General features: G+C 48.7%; 2 protein-coding genes across 4 annotated transcripts in view; one reads left to right on the forward strand and one right to left on the reverse strand.

Annotated features, from left to right (window-relative positions):
* The window catches only part of LOC119400059 (kinesin-like protein KIF19), a 428,957-nt gene that overhangs the window by 52,399 nt on the left and 353,248 nt on the right, over positions 1 to 23,310 (forward strand). For all 3 annotated transcript variants that reach the window (XM_037666980.2, XM_037666981.2, XM_049417951.1), the window contains exon 2: positions 7,485 to 7,565. In XM_037666980.2, the coding sequence (XP_037522908.1) occupies positions 7,485 to 7,565 (81 nt within the window). The remainder of the gene's footprint in view (positions 1 to 7,484; positions 7,566 to 23,310) is intronic.
* On the reverse strand, positions 9,326 to 17,320 carry LOC125759363 (neprilysin-1-like). Its single transcript, XM_049417952.1, has 3 exons — positions 17,084 to 17,320; positions 10,738 to 10,951; positions 9,326 to 10,021 (listed from the first exon to the last, which is right to left on the reverse strand). The coding sequence occupies exons 1-3, from the start codon at positions 17,311 to 17,313 to the stop codon at positions 9,452 to 9,454; spliced, it is 1,014 nt and encodes a 337-aa protein (XP_049273909.1). The 5' UTR covers positions 17,314 to 17,320; the 3' UTR covers positions 9,326 to 9,451.

The following is a 23,310-nucleotide window of genomic DNA, read 5'->3' on the forward strand; positions in this document are numbered from 1 at the left end:
GTCTGTGGGTGGTACGCTGTGGTCCGGCGGTGGCTTGTTTGGCTGCATCTCAGTATTGCCTGAGTTAGGTCAGCAGTAAACGCCGTACCTCTGTCGGTGATGAGGACCTCTCGGGCGCCATGACGCAGGAGGATGTTCTCAACGAAGAACTTCGCTACCTCGGCGGCACTGCCTCTGGGTAGGGCCCTTGTCTCGGCGTAGCGGGTGAGGTAGTCGGTAGCTACGACGATCCATTTATTTCCGGTAGTGGACGTCGGGAACGGCCCCAGTAAGTCCATCCCAATTTGCTGGAACGGCCGTCGAGGTGGATCGATAGGCTGCAGAAGTCCGGCTGGCCTAGTCGGCGGTGTCTTGCGTCGCTGACAGTCCCGGCAGGTCTTGACGTAGCGAGTTACGTCGGCGACAAGGCGCGGCCAGTAGTACTTTTCCTGTATTCTTGCGAGCGTGCGGGAAACACTCAGGTGTCCAGACGTCGGGTCGTCATGCAGAGCCTCGAGGACCTCTGGTCGCAATGTCGAGGGCACTACGAGAAGGGAATCGGCTCGAAGCGGCGAGAAGTTCTTCTTAAGGAGAACACCGTTGCGCAAGAAAAACGACGTCAGTCCTCGCGTGAATACCTTGGGAACAACGGTGGTCCTGCCCTCGAGATATTCCACAAGGCCCCTGAGTTCTGGGTCCGCTCGCTGTCGTTCGGCGAAGTCTTCGGCACTTATGGTTCCCTAGAAGCAGTCATCCTCCATGTCGTCCTGCGGCGGTGGGTCGACGGGGGCGCGGGACAGGCAGTCAGCGTCGGAGTGTTTTCTTCCGGACTTGTAAACGACGGTTATGTCAAATTCTTGAAGTCGTAGGCTCCACCGTACGAGGCGACCTGAAGGGTCCTTCAAGTTAGCTAGCCAACACAAGGCGTAGTGGTCGCTCACAACTTTGAAGGGCCGGCCGTAGAGGTAGGGGCGAAACTTCGATGTAGCCCAGATGATGGCCAGGCACTCCTTTTCTGTTGTGGAGTAGTTGATTTCTGCCTTTGATAGCGACCGGCTAGCATAACTGATGACCCTTTCGAATCCGTCCGTCTTTTGCACAAGGACGGCGCCGAGTCCTACGCTGCTTGCATCGGTGTGGATTTCCGTATCGGCGTATTCGTCGAAATGCGCAAGTATGGGAGGCGTCTGCAGGCGTCGTTTCAATTCTTGAAATGCTTGAACTTGCGACGTTTCCCACCTGAATTCGACGTCGGCCTTCGTGAGTTGCGTCAGTGGCTCGGCGATCCGTGAAAATTCCTTGACGAAACGTCTGTAATAGGCGCACAAGCCGAGAAAACGGCGTACGGCCTTCTTGTCGGTGGGCGTCGGGAAGTCAGCGATGGCAGCTGTTTTCCGCGGGTCAGGGCGAACACCATCCTTTCTGATCACGTGACCCAAGAACAAGAGCTCCTCGTACGCGAAGCGGCACTTTTCAGGCTTCAAGGTGAGTCCGGAGGTCTTGATTGCTTGAAGTACAACTTCAAGACGCCGAAGGTGTTCGTCGAAGTTTGAGGAAAACACAACGACGTCGTCCAAGTACACGAGGCACGTCTGTCACTTCAAGCCGGCCAGTACTGTATCCATAACCCGTTGAAAAGTCGCAGGTGCCGAGCAAAGACCAAATGGCATGACCTTGAACTCGACCAGGCCGTCTGGTGTTATAAAAGCAGTCTTTTCTCGGTCTCTCTCGTCGACTTCTATTTGCCAGTAACCGGTCTTCAGGTCCATCGACGAAAAGTACTTTGCGTTGTGTAATCGATCCAGAGTGTCGTCTATCCGGGGAAGGGGATACACGTCCTTCTTCGTGACTTTGTTCAGGCGACGATAATCGACGCAAAAACGTAGAGTCCCATCCTTCTTTTTCACTAGCACCACCGGGGATGCCCACTGGACTCTTCGACGGCTGGATGATGTCGTCGCGTAGCATTTCGTCGACCTGTTTCTTCACGGCCTCGCGTTCTCGCGTCGAAACTCTGTACGGGCTCTGACGGAGTGGTCTGGCGCTTTCCTCTGTTATGATGCGATGTTTTGCCACGGGAGTCTGCCTAATTCTTGACGACAACGAAAAGCAGTCCTTGTATTGCAAGAGCAGGGTTTTGAGCTGTTCTTGTTTGTGCTTCTGAAGGCTGGGATTGATGTCGAAAGCTGGTTGCGGCGCTTTATTCATCGGAGTAGGCTCGGGAGAATCGGCGAGGACGAAAGCATTGCTGGCTTCTACGATTTCTTCGATGTAGGCGACCGTCGTGCCTTTGTTCGCGTGCTTGTACTCGTTGCTGAAATTGGTGAGCATAACTGTTGCTTTCCCTGCCCGCAGCTCTGCTATTCCTCTTGCGACGCAAATCTTGTGGGTAATCAAGTGGTGCTGGTCGCCTTCAACAACGCCTTCCAGGTCTGCTGATTTATGAGTGCCCACGGAAATGATGACGCTGGAGCGAGGGGGAATGGTGGCCTGGTCTACCAGCACATTCAAGGCGTGCTTTCTTGGCGGAGTGCGCGGCGGTAGTGCCTTTTCCGTGGACAGTGTTATTGACTAAGACCTTAAGCACCTCGGTGCTTAAGGTCTAAGCACCAGCACCTCCACCAGATGTCACGTGGTCGTGACGTCGACGAAGACAACAGTCAGCGCGTCCGAGATGAAACTGTTTATTTGGCCGAACTTGTGGCCGAGAAACTGAGAACTAGAGCTGCAGCAATACACGCTGTACAATTATAGCGGCGAACACGGGCGTCCGTCCGTCGATCAACTGACAAGCGGTCAAGCGTGTCGGCTTTTATACAGGCGCTAGTCGAACTTTCCAGCGATATCGCTGGTGGCGGCGTTATCTCTCGACAAAGCTGGAACATTCGCGTGCGGCGCGCAATCTTAACAAAACGATCTACAATGATCGGGAAGCTTCGCGAACAATGTGGCGCGGTTTGCGCTGAGCGTTGCTGACAGTCTTGGGGGTTGTAGCTTCAACTCATGAAACATAAGACACGCGGCAATATGATGCCGGGGCACAGCGACATAAATGACGAGAGGCCCGTGTACTTAGATTTAGGTACACGTTAAAGAACTACAGAGTGGTCGAAATTTCCGGAGCCCTCCACTACGGCTTCTCTCATAATCATATCGTGGTTTTGGGACGTTCAAACCCCACATATTTTTTATTAATGACGAAGTATTCGCAGCGTCTCACCTATATTGCGAGCGTTACAGTGCAGAATCCCCAGAACGAAGTTGCCTGTACGATAGTGCATACCTTGACGTCCGGAAGCACTATGTTAGAATGGCCTTCACTGTTCACGCCGAGATTAAGTTAGAAAAAATGTGTGTAAATTAAAAACAAAAACTGTAAAATTACTTCTAAAGTACCTCATAAGGTGCTACAAACACGCAGATAATACAGAATATGACGAGTACAAGCGAGAATTACCCACTGAAAATCCGGCACCAATTTACTGTCGCCTTTATCCATCAAAAGAAGAAATTCAGCGGCGGCGACAGAAAGGAGAAACTTCGGCCGTCCACCTTTACTTATATGGAAACACCGAAATCTGGGGCAGTTGTGCGGCAAATAAGTAAAAAAAAGGAATAAAAGAACTGACCGAAGCAGATTATACAAGGTATGACAGACAAGGGTGCGACCACTAGGCTCCAAATGCAGGACGAGCGATCGAGCCTACGCCCTGGTCAATCAGCTGATTTGAGACAGATTGGCGTGATTAGCATAACCCATCTCCCACACACCTATGGTCCAACGCACTTGCGTAGCCCACCGCCCCACTCAACCGTCCCCGTCCCCCCCCTTCCCTTCTTTTTTACCGCAATATGAATAAAAAGATATTGCGGTCGGGGTTGAATGAACGATGACCTCTCCGTGGCTGTCGCGCTGGCTCAGATTGGTTCGCACAGCATAAGGTTCGCTTGTTGAAAAGAAGAAAGAGTTGCGATGAATGATAAAATAGAGTATTCGAAAAGTGCGGTCGCTAATTTGAATGCGGGTCAGTGCTTGTGCCAACAGAAGCCCCTCTCCCTCATCCGTGACTGGAATCTTTTCGTGTGACGGCGCGTTCGATTTCGGGGGACACTACTAAAGAAAACAAAGAAAGAAAGAAAGAGAGAAAGAAAGAAAGAAAGAAAGAAAGAAAGAAAGAAAGAAAGAAAGAAAGAAAGAAAGAAAGAAAGAAAGAAAGAAAGAAAGAAAGAAAGAAAGAAAGAAAGACACGTTAGGGAGCACAGAAGGTTTTACCATGTAGAAAGTCAAACACATAACAAATAAGAAGACCCGAGAGGTTTGGAGGGGTGCTGATTAGAAAGAGCCCGTCGCTTATGCTCGCGACATGGAGGCGTGATCACATTTGCTTTGCTGATAAGTGGCGGGCATTGACTGCACCGCACATCTCCCCAGACCTAGAGTCGTAAGGTATGTAGATTGTAGCATCTTCTGTTTGGGTTCCTTAACGTCAGCCCAGACAATGCGAACGCTGGTGAATGATTGGACGATGAAGGCTTGAGGCATACGAAGAACGCTGGACGCTTGGGAAAGCTGGACATCTAAGATGGACGCTTGAATATGCATGTAAGATATGTGAGCGTTAACTTGCGTCATATTCGGTTTGCGTTCCCTAATATTACCCCGACAATGTGAACGCTGATGAATTACAGGGACGATCAATGCTGAAATAAATGAACGAACGCTGGAATCTTCGGGACACTAGATATATACGACATGCGCTTGAATATACCCGTCTTTTGTTTGCTTGCATGCAGTAAATATCATTCTGAGTTGAGTGTCTGCTTTGTGTTCCTTTGTACCGTCTATCGACTTCCCTGCTTTCTAAATGCTTAAAGAAGACGACTGGAATCAAAGCGTCTGGGCGTGTTATGTGTTATCATCTGCCATATGAGCGGGAACAGGCGAGTGCGTGGCGAATAGCCTCAAGCCCCAATTCGACCGATACTCGAATGGCGCTGTAAAAAAAAAAAAAAAAAAAAACACCCTCACAGGGTCTCTTAGGCTTTCGCCTAAGTTGACTGGAAGGCGAAAACCTTTTTCTGTTTCTTTTTATTCTCAGCCGTTTGTACTGATTCCCCGCTCCCGAAAGCCTTTTGCACCCAGAGCGGTTTTGCACTGCCGCCGGCATCGGAGACATTAGGAAACTTGGAAATAGGGGCCCCAAACATTTTGGTGCCCCAAAGAAACAGCGTCGAGGCCACTGCGCCTGCGCGAGACCCAAATAGCGTTTTGGTTTTGCGTTGGCGACGCAATTTCTCAAATTTAGCGGGAGGCCCGAAGCCTGCCCCAAAACGCTTTGCGTCAAACAAACACGGTGGCACGCACCGGAGTGACGGCTCTCGGCCAAGGCCAAACTGACCTGATTTCTGAGTACTTGATCGCATTATGAATAAAGAAATGCTGGTACAGGTTATTCCTATCGTATATCAGATGCTTACAACAAAAATTCGCCGAAAAATAAACCACGTTTTTAAGATCAGGTGTCGATCTGACAGCTGGTAGGCTTAAAGCAGCTAGGGTGGCTAGCTGTCTTGGCTGACGACGGCAAGAATGAGGGCTCACTGAAGCAATGGAGATTACCAGTGAATTCATTATCACTACCACTCCAACTTGCAAATAAAAAAATTGAAACAATACGTGTACCGAAGGTGATTTTCTGAGCCAGATTTCATTATTTTTCGTAGTTTGTCTTTCAGGTCGCCGTGGAGCGGCAAGCGTGACACACAAACACTGAGCAGTAAAACCCTATTCCAAAACTTAGATTCTGCTTAACCCAAAGCCAGCGCACACAAAACGCTTTGGGGACCCTATTCGAAAACTCCCCATTGCAAACTTTCTGCACGCCACGTGTCTGAGGGATCGGCCCACATGTGACCAGGCGACGAAGTCGTATCACGACGACATGGGGACTTCACAAATTTTGGTGACCTGGGACGTCATGATCATCCTATGATATTTTCATCACTCGGGTTGACGACGCCGACGGTCACTTTTCACGTCTGATGAGGCATCGAAGGTTTTCGTATTAATAAAGCGGAAAGGGTGACGCTTTTCCGCGAACTGCCGTCACTCCCAACACGCGTCTGCTTTTACGACACGCGGAACATTATGACAGAGATAGCGGTCTGATGCTGCAGCGACTCTCGCAGCGCTCACGCGCAGCAAAGAGCTTGATCATTTTTTGTAATCATATTTTGCTGTACCTTGATATTGTGTGGACACACACAAGCGAATGAAAAAGCGGTATTCTTGCGCGGACAGCACACTGCCGCACTTTGCGTGACAGATCCACCTTATCATAGCAAACGGCGACGTGCAATCAGCTGCTTGCATCACTATTATAGCGAAGCAGGAGTGTCAACAGTTAGCGGGACCGCGTCGCCCTTTCAACTTTGTTCCTGACAGCGGTCGCCGCGAATCACCGATCGTGGGGTTTGAGGCGATTTGCCATGCGCGCTCCCGTGTCCGCTCATGTTGCTCACGATGGCAATTACCGTATGTACTCGAATCTAAGCCGATGTTCTTTTTTTTCGAAAAAACAATGTGCGAAAGTGGGGGAGGGGGGAGGGGGTCTCGGCTTAGATTCGAGTACAATGATTTTTATTTTCTGGCTTTGCGAATTTCGGGGGTCGGCTTAGAATCGGGGCCGGCCTAGATTCGAGTAAATACGGTATACGTTTGTGCACGCGGCTCCTAATCTCCTCATAGCTCTTATACTGAGCTGGTGACTGCTCCGCGAGTCATGGAATTCGAGGCGTCGCTGCCTTTCTGCTGTCTTGGTTACACATGGTTAATGCTTTCCTTCAGTACGATTGCGCAAAAAAAGAAAAAAAAAAGACGCGGACGACAGAGAAGACGACACACCAGCGCAAACTTTTAATAAATTTATTATGCCACTGAACCTGCCTATATAACGACGCAGTACGGACTACGCATGCGTGTAACATGGTTTTACAAATGACGCAATATAAACTACGCATGGACTAAAACAGCAATTAGGAGTTATAAGATTCCATCACCGAGAAGATCATTTCTTTGTCGGCGAGAGCCAGCGAAGGTGACTGATCATTATGCCTGTATGGCATTATGTCTGCCTAACCATACAGGCATAATGATCAGTCACCAACTAGCCCAGCTCTCAACCTCAGCGAAGGTGAACTAACGCACTTATCCCCAAATTTTGCGGTCGCATCAGCGTCACTGATTTCGCGAATTTCATTCCGTGTACACGTTGGCGCAACCTATATTGCGTCATTATATAACCATCTACACGCATACGTAGTGTACACTGTGCCAGTATACAGGTTCAGTGGCACAATCACTTTAGTTGAAAGTTTGCGCAGGGCGTGTCTCTTTCTCTGTTGTCCGTGTCTTTCTCTTTTGCGCAATCGTACTGAAGTAATGGATTACCAACTTGCCCGGAATGCTGCTCTTAGGTTGACGCATTTCTTACAAACATTCGCAGGTGGCGCTAAGGGTGCGGCCCATCCTGCCATCAGAGGTCGACAAAGGATTGACTTGCATTGCTCACAAGATCGACGACAAGGTACGTAATCTCATGCTTGGGTCATACATTTCTGCATCGCCTTGTACTTGTGCAACGCATTATCAGTGTTTTGGGACTCGTTGCCAGTTCAACACACTTTTGACAATGATATATATAAAAAAAAACGGCCACGGACGCTCAGTTTAACGCGCAGTATAATGAAAACTACTGTGCTTACCCAAGGTTTTTCGAACTTTAAAAATCTGTTTGAAGGGGGCGTTATGCGAGCTCCATTGAAACGTGTTAATGGTAGTCTTGATTAAGCGTACGCTCATAGTGCAGTTGAAAGATCCCATTGTTTCCTCTACTGAACTTCTAGATTGAAAAAAAAGTGCAACAATAAAAATATCTTGGGTTTTACGTGTCAAAACCAAGATATGATTATGAGGCATGCCGTAGTGGAGGGCTTCGGAAACTTCGACCACCTGCTGTTCCTTAAAGGGGTACTGACACAACATTTCGCGGCCGAGATAGCCTGCTGGATCGATTCCCGTGTACGTGCGTGTACCATCTGCAAAATATTGACAGCGAATAAAGCTTGAAAGGTATGTTATATGAATTTTGAAGTTCGCGAGCGCTATCCAGCATTATAGGCCGCACCTGGTACATTGACACCCTCGGAGGTGACCCGAGGTGACCCCCCTACTTCCCCTACGTAAACGTTTCAGCCGGTACAAGTTATGATGACGTCGTAGCCGCCATTTCTGTTTTGACGCGCTTCCCGACGAATCGCTCCTCGCCAGCGGGTCAAACCTGAAGTGATTCGCCACGTCGAAAATTCCTTCCATCCCCGCCGCAAGAAAATCGTCGCCATCAGACGATAATGAGCCCGACGACGACAGACCGCGCGGAAATGCGTCACTGTTCTGTGTGCTCACGTGACCGAGCGTTTCACTCGTTAGATGGTGATAGTTGCACCCGGCGGCTTGTCGTTTTTGGAGCTCTGTCAAACCAAAACTGAGGCTGTGTCGGTAATGAGGAGCTTGTAATTAATTATCTGTCGTGCGCTGCAGCAAACGACGTACCGTGTTATGACAAACAGGCCCCCAGCAACACATTGCAGCAAAAAAACACGGGACAAAATTTTTTGTGTCAGGACTCCTTTAACGTGCACTGACATCGCAGAGCACACGGTCCTGTAGCGTTTCGCCTCCACCGAAATGCGACCGCCGCAGCCGGCATTGAACCCGCGACCTTCGGGTCAGCAGCCGAGCACCGTAGGCACTGATCCCGCGCGGCGGACAAGTACAGTAACTGCGAGATAACAGATTTTTGGTAGGGGATGAAGACACAAAAAAAAGAAAAGAAAGGTTTCAGTGCCAGCATTCAGAACTGTTAACATCAAGGCTACGTAGAATAAGATGCTAGACATTTGTGTGTGTATGTATATGCGTGCAAAAGCTTTACGCAGCCGGCAGGAGTTACAAAACTTCGACAAATTAAAGGCTTGAATGGTGGGGACCTCGACTGCTGACACGAAGGTCGCGGGATCGAATCCCGGCGGCGTATACGGCTGCATTTCGATGGAGGCGAAATGCTAGAGGTCCGTGCACTTAGATTTAGGTGCACGTTAAAGAGCACCAGATGGTGAAAATTTCCGGAGCCCTCCATTACAGCATTCTTCATAATCGTATGGTGGTTTTGGGAAGTAAAACGCCAACATTTTATTATTACTACTAAATTCCTCTCTAAAGTGTTGCTGCTAGTTTTGAAGAAGCGTACTCTTATTGTTGGAAGTGTCATGCAGGAGTTTATAGAACTTCAACAAATTGAAGACGTTAGTTGTTGGCACGGCCACTGGCACGTACTATCATGTGCCGATATTTTCGTCGAATGCATGATTATGAGTCAAGCGACGACAAACATACGGCGCCCTCGCTGGGATTTCAAATCAACTCGCAAGACTTGTCGGCCCTCATAGCGTCGTCTTTGCTACACTGAAAGGCGCGCCAGAAATCGGGACTGTTCTTCATGGGCAGGTTGCACTTTTGCTCGGCCGACACCCAACCCTCCGAATATAGTCGCGAAGTCTTGCGGGAGCAGAAAAGCAAGCAGTGGTTCATGAAGAACGCCTGGTCGTCTGCAAACTCGTTCCGTCCAGCGCTGCTTAGCCAGCGGGGCCATCTCAGCAGCCACCGGATACCTCGGCCCCAGAGACCACCGGCGTCCCGCGTGTACCGACCTCGAAGGCGTCGCTCGTACGCGGCGAACGCCACGGACACGGCCACCGCGGCGCCTATGTCGTCGTCGATGAATCGGGCGTCGAACTGGTACAGGTCTTCGAAGCAGCGCACGGCTTGGGAGAAGCCCTGGCGCGTCGCGTTGCTCCACCAGGGTCTCGGGGCGCCCACGCTGTCGCGAAGGCTGCCCTGCTGGCCGACGGCTCCGTAGAGGAGCTTGGAGAAGAGGAACGCCAGACCGGCGTAGTTGAATACGTCGCGGTGGTCACCGGATGTCTGCGACACACAAACGGCTTGTTTGCTGAAGCCAGACTTGCTCGCGCGATGGGCGTTTCAAGAGCGGAGCTCTTTAAGCTCAAGGTTAGGATATATATATATATATATATATATATATATATATATATATATATATATATATATATATATATATATATATATATATATATATATACACGAATATTCGTACATCGAGGGTAGTTGGACACCCCCAACTGAAAAAAAATTTCTTTTCACGCCCCTGGGCGAGGTCACCACGAAACGTAATGATAACACACATTTTGGCGATTCGTGACGTCATGATTAGGACATCGCTAATCATGTGATTATATTTTTTTAGCTTTCGTGTTGTCGATGACGCCGCCTACCATCGCTTCTCAGGTTTCATGATCCACCGAATGCTTACGCCTTCTCAGTATGGCTCGTTTATTCTTTATTTATCAATACCAGAGAGGAGGTCCCGGAGCTATGAAACTCTCAGAGTAACCTCCTATTAATAATTTCACGATATAGTATTTCATACGTCATCACAATGTAACAATGGCGGGCATCAGGAATACACGAAGTTAATAAAACAAGTAATCAGATACAAGAGAGGTGCTTGCAATAATTGAAGTGTTAGTCAAGTACAGGCAACTGGAAAAAAAAATGCTACATATGAATAAAAAAATGTAATTGACAGGTTGTGCAAGCATGGGACTATTCGTTTAGTTCACCTGAAGCACGGGAGGATAGAGCACGGAGCCCATGACGACGGCGCTGTTGTAGACGTCCAGGTAGCGCACCAGGTAGGCCGCTGGTGACGTCCACGTGATCGTCTCTGCCGAGCTTTGACCGCTGGCCGCCGTGCCGAGGAGGTGTCGCTGCTTGCATCGCCTGGCTTCCAACAGGGACGGGAGGAAGAACAGCTCTCGGCTCTGAGGCACGCATCTGCGATTGCGCATGCGCACAGAGCGCACCCAACCCGACGCAAACCAGCCACATCAGATGATCGTGAAAACCAGCATTGTACTTACGCTGGAGCGGCTAGTTTCACTCTCATCGTCTACGCTTAGCTCATATGGTGATAAGGATGATGCCTAATCAAACTCGAGAAGTGATCGTTGGCGTCCGCGGCACTGGCCTCAACACGAGTGATGCAAAAAAAATCAAAATCACGTCGTGACGTCACCCTATGACGCCACAGGGCGGCAGTATTTGGAACGTCATAGTAACGTCATTATGAAGTCGCTATGAGGTCACATAACGGGACGTCATATGATGATGTCACGGAAGACGGTATTCGCCTTCGTCTTAGGCAAATGCATGAGGGACCCTCTGTGACTTTTACAGTTACATCAACGTGAGATGATGATTTTTATTGGCAATGTTCTTGAAACAGCGTGGAAACATTAGTAATACCGTGGATAATACTGTAATAATTGTTGTAGTTTTGCGACCCCAAACCACGATGTGATTATGAGGGACGCTGTAGAGGACGGCTCCGGAAATTTTGACCGTCTGGTGTTCTTTAACGGGCACCTAAATCTAAGTACACGGGCCTCTAGCATTTCGCCTACATCGAAATGCGGCCGCCGCAGTCGGTATTCGCTTCCGCGACCTTCGGGTCAGCCGTCGAGCACCATAACCGCTACATCACCACGGCGGTTTTAATCACCATGGAGACGTTGTCACGTCATAATACGAAAATTGACGTCAATGGCGTTGACGTACGTAGCCCCTACGTGGTAGCGATTCAACTATACAGAAGCTGCAGTGTAAACAAGCGCCACTTGAAGAAGATATCAGTGGAGATAGCCTACTCGTTCCGCGTTGATCGCTCCTCGATCGAAACACTGTCGCAAACGATCCACTTACTGTATACGTCACTACGTAAATGAATACGTGCAGCGACTAGCCTGTCGTCCAGAAAGCAGCTTGCATCACAGAAGGCGCAGTTGTAGTGCATATATTTGGACATACTGTCTTCCACGCGTTCTCGAATTGATTTTACTACCTTTTTCGCTGTATTCATGTAGTGAAAGAAAGACGCTGAGGTTTCCGGGGCACCTTTTTACGATATCCAATCAATTATATATTTTTGAGACGTTACGGTCTGTTCGATGCCTAAGGCATAGTGTGTTACGTATGCTTAAAGATAAACCTTGATAAAGAATTTGATTGCGAGCTGTGTTTTCGAGAGTAGCCCTCGTTCAAGGATCGATGAACTGACGTCTGCTTGAAGACGTGGTAAGTCGTTTTATTCTGAGCTGCGCGAATATCCTAAATTTGCAGCTCGCATCGAATAGTTTTACGCTATTCGATTTATATTCGATCGATATGAGCATTCGCTACTCAAGTCGTCGGATAGTCGTTCCAGTCGCAATCTAGGAAATACTAACATCTTTGGAGACTCAACGGATAGTTTTGCCCAAGTAGCGAATGTTACAAAAGTATCTATTGCATGTTACGTCCAATGAAACATCGCAGTCGTAGTTTGACCGCAAGGGTGGTCGACAATCTAAGCATAAGTCATAGCCCGTGCGGGTGACATTCACGTGGAGTCACAACACGCGTCATAAGACAGGCCGAATAACATGCTGAAGACTGACAAATCCTTAAGTTATGCCTTGAGATGAAGTTTGCACAACTCTCATTAACGTTGCCCAGCTGGGGTTCTATCTACCTGATTCGCGCTGTAATAAATTGACGGCCATTGACGGCTATTGAAGCTTCAGTCCATGCAGTTTTGCCGTTCGTCGTACCTAATCGAGAGTTTTAGTGTCTTTTCCCAAAACGGCTTGCGTATACGTAAGACCTTCCGTTTTTTTTTTAACACGAAAGTGTTTTATGCCGGGGTCCACCAAGTACATCCGTCACGGATATGACGTTGATAAAATGGACGCCAACGGGTGAGGAAGAAAAAAACCAAGAAAAAGATACCACGCTGGGAATCGAACCCACGACGGTGCAGCCGCGACGGCAAGCGCCCGGCGCTCTACCGACTAAGCCAACTCGGGAGACGCTAGGCGCGGCGCGAACGCGCCTTATATCTTTCACACATTCTCTTTCGCGGCGGGCGGAGCGGGGCGGTGCCGCCGTCTGTGAGAGGTGAAAAGAAGTAATGCTTCACGATCGACACTTACTAGCGCTTACTCCGAGATTGCACGTGATATCGGAGGTCATGGTTAAAGCGTCTCGATACCAGAGAGGTAGACTGGCCGCGCTGGCGTCGCCGAGGCACCCTTGACGCAGTTACGTTCTTTGCCTTTGGATTCGTGTTAGCGTGCGTCGGCTAATCGGAGTAGTGCAGCTTCCACGTGCACGAACGGGATTTCTCTGCCGCCGACTGCTTCAACTGCGAGAGCACCGACTAACAAAACTGCTGCAATATGCGTTGCAGAAAGGACGCGATTTCGACGGGCGAATGTCGTGCCTTGGTGGAGCGAGAGCAGCGCCTGCGAGACAGAGGCCAGCGGGACGCACGCGTTTGCGGCTCAGGCTACGAACCTCTACCTCCCGCGTTGCTGAAGTGCAGTGTGTGTTATGTATGCATGAGCACAGGCGTCGGCTACGCATTACTAGAAAGCGCACACCGTGCCGTTTCTCTCCTTAATTGACGACGCTTTGAAGAAGTGCATACCGGGTACCAGTGTTGATTATGAGCTTGTTGATATCATCCTTACGCGCGATTCACGATTAGCTGTGTCCAAATATATGTTCACACCGTCAGCTACCTCAACGGTTTAATCATGATCATGGGCGTTAGTCGTCGCGATAGAGACATGCTGTCAACATGGGTGCATCCACGTCAAACGGTACTATAGCTGCCAAACACGAATAGACATTGTACAAGCTCTCATATATCATAAGCACTACTTCTGTGAAGACACGTTTCACTTTCGTGTTATACCGATTCCTATGACGGAGGGATCAGCCATGTTTTTTGTATTCCCCATGGGTGCGACTGGGAGTACAAAGGAACGCAAGAGCGTGCGTACGCAAGCAGCTTGGAGTCCCCGGCACTGAAACTCTCTATTTACGCGTATTTACTTAATAAACTATTGCAACACCTCAAAAAGCCAGATTACTTTTTTATTAACGACTCGATTTGACCCAATAGAAAAGCAATTACACTGTACGTGGCAAGCTAATTTACTCTTTGTTTATATAGTTAACATTTATGCCTGTCAAATTCATTAACGTTTACTCTATTTGCTAATCGTCAGTTGTAAAGCAGAAGCCCAGAGCATGCTATCACAGCTAGGCCATAAATTACCAATAAAGACCATAAATTATTCAATCAGTCTATCAATTCTTCTATCAGCCTTCAACAAATCATTCAGCACTAAACGGCAACACGCGCTTCATTATTATGCTGTCATGATTTGTCCGGGGTGAAAGCGCGCTTTTGCCCATATCGTTAGTCAAACGTGATTTCAACATTACGCGTGTTCAGTCACTCGTGCGCGGGAGATGTCGAATTTTTAATCTATGTTTATGATGTACTGCTCTACCTACTGAAACTGTCTCTCGCCTACAGCTATCGGACAAGCGCAAATTAAACATAAGGAGACCACACGGACACTTATACAGTTGCCTAACACGGCTCTACGACTCGAAGGCACAGGCCCTCTTCTTCGTCTTTTCCTTCCGAGTCGATTGTATTGATTCCCACCCCCCTTCTCAGCCCACTTTATCAGCAAAAGCTTTCTCCGTCCAACGCAGTTTTGCGCTTCTCCGGGATCGAAGGCATTGGCAGCTTTCTGTACCTCACAAGGATTTGCAGGGCTTCCAGAATCGGCCCATCTTTGACTAAGTGACGACGCCATGTGATGACGTCTCAAATTTTAGCGACGTTTGACGTCACGATTTCATCATGACATATGGTGACGTCACCATGTGAGGATGATTTTCTGCAGCACTCGTGTTGACGCCGCCGACGCCGACAGTCACTTCTCGCGGTTTATGGGGCATCTAAGGCTTTCGCCTTAATAAAACATCAAACGAACGAATCAGTCAGCCATCCAATAAAAAATTACACCATCTCCCGCTAAAGGGGACCATGAGGCGATGCGAAGCCGGAGCACTTGCACGATCGCGTTCCGTTGGCGTTCGTTGGGCCACGGCCGCTAAATAAAAAAGAGGTGCGGCCTGCCGAACGCTCTTTTGCGCCGGTGACAGCGCTAGTTCTTGCTCCCGCCGCCGCAGCGCTGCACAACGGTAAAGAAATCCCGCTTGCACAGGCGGCCAGCCGGCTGCGTGTATTCGTTTTAGTGGCCATTACAGTCGCCTCACGTTGACCTGTGATTGCATTTCGGCTATTTATGTGCAAAACACGCCAGATGACGTATCACTATGGTTTCCTTTGCGGTTATTGCTTACTACGCGCGAGCGTGCTGTACAGCGCCGCTGCCAAAAGATAGATGGATGAATGTAAAACTTTATTGAACAATCGTTTTCTTTTTCTTCTACTGGGAACAAAAGTGGTCCACTGCTGTTCGTTGATGTCCTCAGTCGTTTGAATGCTCTCGCTTTTGTTATCTGCGAGGACGACTTCCTCATTGCGGGGGCTTTTTTTGAGATGCGTGATTACTTTCTTCTCTTCAAAATAAACTAGCGTGACATGGAATATATCCCACGTATATACTTGCTAAATGCATGTGGTGTATATCTGTTTTGCATTGCACTAATAAGTGCCATTTTTAAATGACACCCGATTCAAACATGAGTTGTTACCATTGAACTACATTACTGAAACAGTAAATGCAAACGTCTTGCCTACATATTGTACCTAAATGGCAAGTTGGGCGAGTTGGCGCGTACTCACGTCTTGAAGAAACAGCGCAGATGAAAAACGAAAACAAGACATTGCGGAAAGACACGCAGTGCTGTACACCGAACTGGATGTTCATTGGGTTTTAACTCTCGCGTTTTAACGCGGTCTTCCACGGCAGGGCTGTGTAGGCGGCTGTCCAGTCAAGAGAATCCTTCCGCGTTCGACGTCATTCCACTCACCACGCTTTCTGTTTCAGCAACTTCTGCACGTAAGGGATTGACAGCTTCTTTTCTTGAGCTTTGGCACTCGTCTAGTTAATATTGTTTGCTGTTCGATATGGAAGGAGTAGGCAAAACGCGAACAAGTGGTCTACCTTTCAATGAGGACGCGGCTGGCTTGTAAGCGGGAAAAGATGAAAATATGGTCGGCACGGCTGTCGGTCGCAGCACCTTGCGCTCTACGTTGAACTCGTACTGCTTGAAGTGAACGAAGTGAATGTGCGACTTCTTCGCAGTTAGCGGTCTCCTCCACGGCGACAGGTCTTGGGCATCGCAGTTACGGTGAAATGTCCAATCACATTAAGCACTCACTGACAGAGCCAACGCAACAAGAAACCCGCACCTTTTCTGCCTCGTAAGCAAGCGTACGGCTGCTCATTTCCAGCAAGAGCGTCTGCTTGCGCTCGCCCTAGCCAACGCCCCGAGCGTTCGCTTACTAGCGGCCGCGGTTTACCGATGTGTAGCGCCCCCGCGGTAGCGTCTCAAAAGTCTGCATGTCACGTGTTCCCCCATTGAAAACGCACCCATTCGGCAGGCCGCACCTCTTTTTTATTTAGCGGCCGTGGTTGGGCATGCTACCGACCTCGCGTCGTGGAACGCGAAGAGGGACGCTACGCGCGTCGTATCTTCCATCTAGCCTGGCCGTTAATTCTCACAGGGCGAGCGGGGAACGCGGTCGACAGGCGGGCGAGAGGGGGGCAGCGTAGGAGAGGAGAGAGAAGGGGAGGGGACGCGCATGCGCTCGAGCTCATCGCGGCGTTGCGCAAGAGAGAATTTCGGCATGTCTAGCCCGCGTTTCAGAGGAAGAGTGGAAAGGGGGAGGCGAGAGGGGGAGGGGAGAGGGGGAGGGGAGAGGGGAAGTGGAGAGGGGAGGGGGCGAGGTGAAGTGGAGAGGGAAAGTGGAGAGGGTGAGTGGAGAGGAGGTGTGTGGAGGGGGTATGCGCATGCGCAGTAAGGGTGGTCACGCCGCACACCACCGGATTGAGTTCGGCCTTAAGATACTTCGCATCTAAAACACGGACTCACTCATAGATACGTTGAAGCGCGCTCGCGTTCCAGATGAGGCCCGGCGCAGGAACGACTCCGTTAGCCGAGCGGATCTTGTCCTCTGCAAACTGACGCGTCGCTTCGTCCATCAACGTGCTGCGACCGATGCGCTTCCGGTACGATCGCTTCGAGGCCTCGAAGAGCTCCTTGATTAGGCCTAGGTCCCAGGACGCCGCGTCTGCGTACGGCTTGGCTGCCGCCAACGGCATGAGGTGGTGAACCTGCGTAGCGTGCACGTCAAACGCAAGAGCTCTGTACGATGCATCCCATACTACCGCCATAACAATCATAAGTATCATCACGATGACTATGATGATGACCCCAGTGTGATCTCAGTGTGTCTTCACGTAGTGATCATCACTGATGGTCGTCAGTGTGACCATCATCAGCAACGACAGCAACCCACTGCAAGACGGAATGCCTGTTTCGTTTAGTTGGCTAAAAAACATTACTTGGGTATACGGCGCTGGCGTACACAACTGGCGTACAGTCATCATCATCGTTGTTGTTATCATTATCCACGATAAGAATAATTTATGGCAGCTTACCAGATGATCGGGTGTCCTTATCTAAAAGGTTTCCTTCTAAACACGCTTCACAGGACTATAACGCAAGTGCGTTCTTGAGGTGGAATTTAGCCGATTCAGCCAGCGCGGTAATCAGGTGGCGGTAATTAGTACAAGGTCTACGAATCACCCTAAACTTTAGCCTTCAGCTTTTACGCGTGGCTTTGAATTGAATTGAATTTATTCGAAACAGTATTAACAATGTTGCGGGATACCAAGAAAGAAAAGCTGGTTAAACAACTTGAGTGTCTGGCCCCCCTAGAAAAACAATCAGGATAGCGGTGTTGCAACAAAAACTGTAATATTTACATATACAGCACATCGTACATTGGTCACGTACATAAAGAAAGCATGCTTGCACATTCTACGTATAAAACACTCTTACAGCAAAAGCTTTCTTGATGAACACCAAAACAATATAATCACCTGTCAGTAAGGTTTTGAAAGAAAAAGCGAACGAGTTTATGGTAATGATGTTATGTCAAGAAACAGTCTGCGTAGTTCTTCAAATGAAATATGTGCGATGCTAGAGCTGCTCTTAACGAAGTGAATAACTCTCCAGACTTAGTATTCATGTTTTAACTGGATAAGGCGCGCACACAGAGACGGACACTAGAAGGAAGAAACGCAAACAACACTGGCACAGTTAAAACAATAATCAATACCAACTAGCCCAATTTGCCGTGCCACTGCAAGACTTAGTATTCATCAATATATTCCATTATCGACTATTAATTATTGGTTCATCCTTCCTGCCTCGTAATCTCTAACATTGCCTTTGTGTCAATTCAAACATTAGGCCTATTTTTCAGTTGATGGCTACTTCTCACGGTAGTTACCGGTGAGTGAGCTCACCGTGCCGAAACAACGCTGTTGCTGCTCAGGACCGCTCGACTGCTGCCACTCGGGAGTATTCGGCGTGACGGTCCATCCCAGGCTGCGAAGTGTGTACCAGCTTAGGTACATGGGAACCACGCGCGGTTTTTGCGCGTTCACCTCTTCCAGGAGGCGCTGCAGCGCCGTGAGGAAGCGCACGTTGGGCACGTTGATGACGTCACTTCCGCGCACATCGAAGTGCGGGCGCGTCACTCCGTTCAACGCGTCTAACCATGCGGAAGTCTGCGTTGTGAAAGAGCATACCGAGTGCACCAGATAATCTATATGTCATATCAACACGTAGCCACTCACACAGAAAGTGTCAACGGCCAAGTCTCCTGCGCTCTTGCACCATTGTATAACAGGTGGTTTCTGCTGTCGTTGCTGCAACGCATGGGTCACAACTTTTAGCGGCGTTGTCTGCTCTTTTGCTATGGCGTCGTGGATAATAATAGTTGTTCGGGTTTTACGTCCCAAAGCCACGATATGATTATGAGGGATGCCGTAGTGGAGGGCTCCGGGAATTTCGACCATTTGGTGTTCTTTAACGCGCACCTGAATTTAAGTACATGGGCCTCTAGCATTTCGCCTCCATGGAAATGCGGCCGACGCGCTCGGGATTCGATCCCGCGACCTTCGGGTGAGCAGACGAGTACCATAACCACTAGACCGCCGTAACGGATAGTAGCTGTGGTTAACACTTTATAAATAGTTAGTCACTATAACTCTTCTCTGCAATGTCATGTTGTGGGAATGGTAGTATTTATATACTGATAAGTACGTCTACCAATGTTGAGGTTCATACATCATTCTAAATAAAGTCGTAGGTGAATATTCGGGGCCCCTATTGACAAAACGTCTTACGTTCAAAATTTTATTTAGACGATATTTCAGCCAATCATGATGCGGGACGTAGCTTTAGCGAAGCAAGCTGACCAATGGGACAACGCAATTACGAAACGGAGTTTTGGGAATCCGGGCCCAGTTTACTCAAAGTGGGTCAGTGGCCTAAGGTGGCCTCCGTGATAGGGCGGCGAGACTCGCGCAACTGAATCTTGGAGACCATATTTAACCACAGCTACTGTGTGAGTAATCGGGCCGTTCGACGATAACCTTGTTGGCAACGACGCTCTTAATTGCGCTACGATGTACCGGGACTTACGTATGTCTGGATATTAGGCGTAAGTTTCTCACCAAGGCAAACCCAAACATTCCTTATTAGAATGCATATGAAACTATGAAATGTACCTATTAGAAATGTAGTGGACTGATGTGTCTATAAAATTAATTGAATGTTAGAAATATATCTTACCTTTCCGGACTATAAAAGCATAAAAGCATATATAACTATGATGTATCGATCGGCCTCTCATGGGGTATTACTAGCGGCAGCTTAAAGCGCCAGAATATTGTTTTTGTATCTCTTAGCGTCATTTTTCAATTGTTGAAAGTCTCGAACTATTCTGAAAAAAGTGTTAGAAGGAAAACATTCACCTTTGCAGAGCCAACACTCTTGGAGTGCATATTTCACTTCCATTTTTTTTGTAAGTTCCACAAACCTAGCGGAATTCTCTGGTGTGAGTACTTAACAAAACGGTGAATTTAGCACCACGCGAGGCAGTATTCATTTATGATGTTGCTGTAGCCCATAATGATGGCCTCCTCCATTAATTTCGTTCCCAGCCCTCCTTTAATCTCCCGGCGTCTATATTGAAATAATATTTGGAAGCGCAGCGATGACGCTACAAGAAACGTTCGTGTTAGGATTACCATGAATTTGGAGGTTACATATCTCAGCTATTACCCGTCCCTGCCATTACGTGAGCAATAAATGTCTGGAAAAACATACTGCTTATCGTACAGCGCAATCGTGGCACGACTAACGCATTCATGTCCTTCTTTTCGGATGTGGTATAATTCCACTATCTCGCAAGTCGTTTGTTCCTTATAGCAAAGAGTGATTTCAGGTTCCCGAAACACAGAATAACGTACAGATTGAACAATGAGCAGGTCGATGAGTATTGCTTGAAACTTTTAAAAGATGCGTGGTGCTTGCTAGGGCGATCGCTCTCTAATCCGACCTAGTGTCCCTCGCCGTTCGCTGCTTAGTTTCAGTATTCGCAGAACTCCGCCGCTGACGCCATTGAGAATGTGTCTCACTTTGCCTCCTCTGTCTCAAACCCTCTCGCTCCTTCTTGCCTGAAATCCAGATGCAACCTCGCCGAGCTCCTCCACGGTCCGTGATTCTCCTCCAGCCTTGTAGACGTTGGTCACTCGCAGAACTTCGTCATCGGCCTCGAATATAGAGTCCACTAGCGATCTCGTGACCTGCAGATTTTGTTTTACAAAGGAGCTGTAAACGGCACACCTCCTAGATCCTGCGGCGTCCGTCCGTGTACAACAAACGCCTAGCGCTTCCTAGGGAGCAGCGGTGTATAATAAATCAATAACGTGTGTCGATCATGAACGCTTGTTTCTCCCATCTCCCTAGAGAAAACTGTACAACGCCTGCATGTTACGGGTCCTTACCTGCGGTGCAGATACCTGGAGGCTTAAGAAAAGGGTTTAATTTAATTTGAGGATGAGGCAGCGAGTCATGTAAAGGAAATTTATAGCTGTATCCTTCAGGGACAAGGAAAGAGCGTATTGGGCCAGGGAACGAGCGGCCGTTAAGGACGTCTTAGTAGAAAACAAAAAGAAATGGGCACAGACAGGACATGCAGCGCGAAGGCAAGGTAACCTCTTGTTATTAGGAGTAACAGACTGGATTCCGAGAGAAGTCAAGCGCGCGATTGGGAGGCAGTGTGTGTGTGCGCGTATATATACAGATGCAGAGTTGTAGAATTTCGGAGAGGGGCGTTCAAAACCACCGCCACCCCCAGGCTACGCCAATGCTCAACAAAGTTCGGCTCACCCGCGCGTCTGAGAAACCCTCGACGTACTGCCGTATTCGGGTGAGGTACTCGGGTCCGAGACGCCTCCGCTCTTGGCGCCAGGAGTTGAGCTGAGTGCTAGCCGACAGCACCCAGCGGGGCCTTCCGCCAGCCGTCTTTGGCGTCGGCAGCAACTGCAACTCGAAGATGGCGTTCAGGTCCCAGCTGCGGTACCACAAGTAAAGATTACTCTTCGGTCAACCGCGGAGGCGTCCCGTGGCCTCGTTTGCTATGGCAACGAATTCTTCTAACCACGTTTAAAAGTACTGGGATCCCCTAGGTGAAAAATCTGGCAAACCTTCACACTGTTGATGAAGAAGGTGACATTCAACAACAAGCCACCGAATGGTAGCTTTTATACATCACTCCTTGGTCGTTTTGTTCGAAGAGACACAAATTGCTTCGATTGATTGATCATCATCCTTGTAAGAGACGACGCGCTGTGTTAGACTATGCACGTTCAATGGCGTGACCTATGCGAGAAAAAAAAAAAAAAAAACCTCTCGAAGTCTCTTATACATTCGCTTAAGACGACTCGAAGGCGAATGCCATCTTCTTCTTTTTCTTCTGAGTCGATGTGTTGATCGCCCCTCACGCCCCTCCGAGAGCTTTCTGCATCTAACGTGGTTTTTGACTGCCTCTGGGATCTGACGCGTTGCAAGCTTTCTGCATATCAGCTGCTTTTGCAATGCCTGCGTATTCAGCCCACCTTTCACCGAGCGTCGATGCCATGTGATAAAGTCATCGTGTGGCTTAAACAGTCATAGTGATGTCATGGTGACGTCATAAATTTTGACAATCTGTGACTTCTTGATGATGCCGTCTAGTGACGTCATCACGTGATGATTTTTTGCATCACTCATGTTGGCGACGACGGTCAGTGTTCGAGTACTCGCGAGGCCACACGCTCCCGTGTTGCAAGTCATATTGAGCGCGACTGTACGCAGTGGTCATAGAGTTTCTTACAATAATACCTAGAGGGGAATCTGGCGCTAGTGTCTACGCGGGCTCCTTGAGACGCGCTTCAACCACCATGGGAATGATGGGAAGTACAGGCTTCGGATTTGCTTCGGATGGATTAGGTTCTTGAGATTCGCAACGCTTGTTTGCCGAGTGTAAAACAAAGTGATATGAAGTTAATTCCAATTAAAACTTGCTTCATTCTTTTGTGTGTAAAACTTATTGCGAAAAGTTTGCGTGACCGTGAGATGGAACTGAAACCTGGACAAATTCAACCACCAGGGTATGCATTGCTCTGCAATTGTGTTCCAGATTTGGCATCACCAAATAATGAATTATTTTTGTACAACACTTGAAAAGAAACACGCTTGTTTTTCCCTTGAAAGTACGCATTATCTATTTATGGAAATAACAGTACTGTATTGAGTGAGAAAGACTTAACGTATCGTCTGCTGCGATGCCAGGTGCGTCTGTTCAAGTGGTCTGCCTCCAGCGCATCTCTCGTTTTGCAGTGAAGTCGAGTCAGCGGAGCGCGACGGTGCGTCTACTTAGCTTCGCCGTCGTTTCGCAGCTGATCTGAACGAGTTTTGGTAAGACGCGTTTATCAAATAAACGTGGACTCGATGCAGTTTGCTGCACCACGGCCGCTGGCTGCACTGACATGGAACGCTACATCTGTGCGCAGCGGTGAGTGCACGACGCTTTGCTAAAACTGTCAAATACAGCCTGTAAAGCTGCAGCGTCGCAGCAAACCAAGAGATCTAGCGGTCTTCAGCCTCTTTGAACAACGAAGGCGCTGCTTGAATGCTTTAAAACGCACCCCACTACCCACGCCTCGCTAAGGACGAAAGTGAAACTGTAGAAAAAGATC

The sequence above is a fragment of the Rhipicephalus sanguineus genome, chromosome 7, assembly GCF_013339695.2.
Source record: "Rhipicephalus sanguineus isolate Rsan-2018 chromosome 7, BIME_Rsan_1.4, whole genome shotgun sequence".
NCBI lineage: Eukaryota > Metazoa > Arthropoda > Arachnida > Ixodida > Ixodidae > Rhipicephalus > Rhipicephalus sanguineus.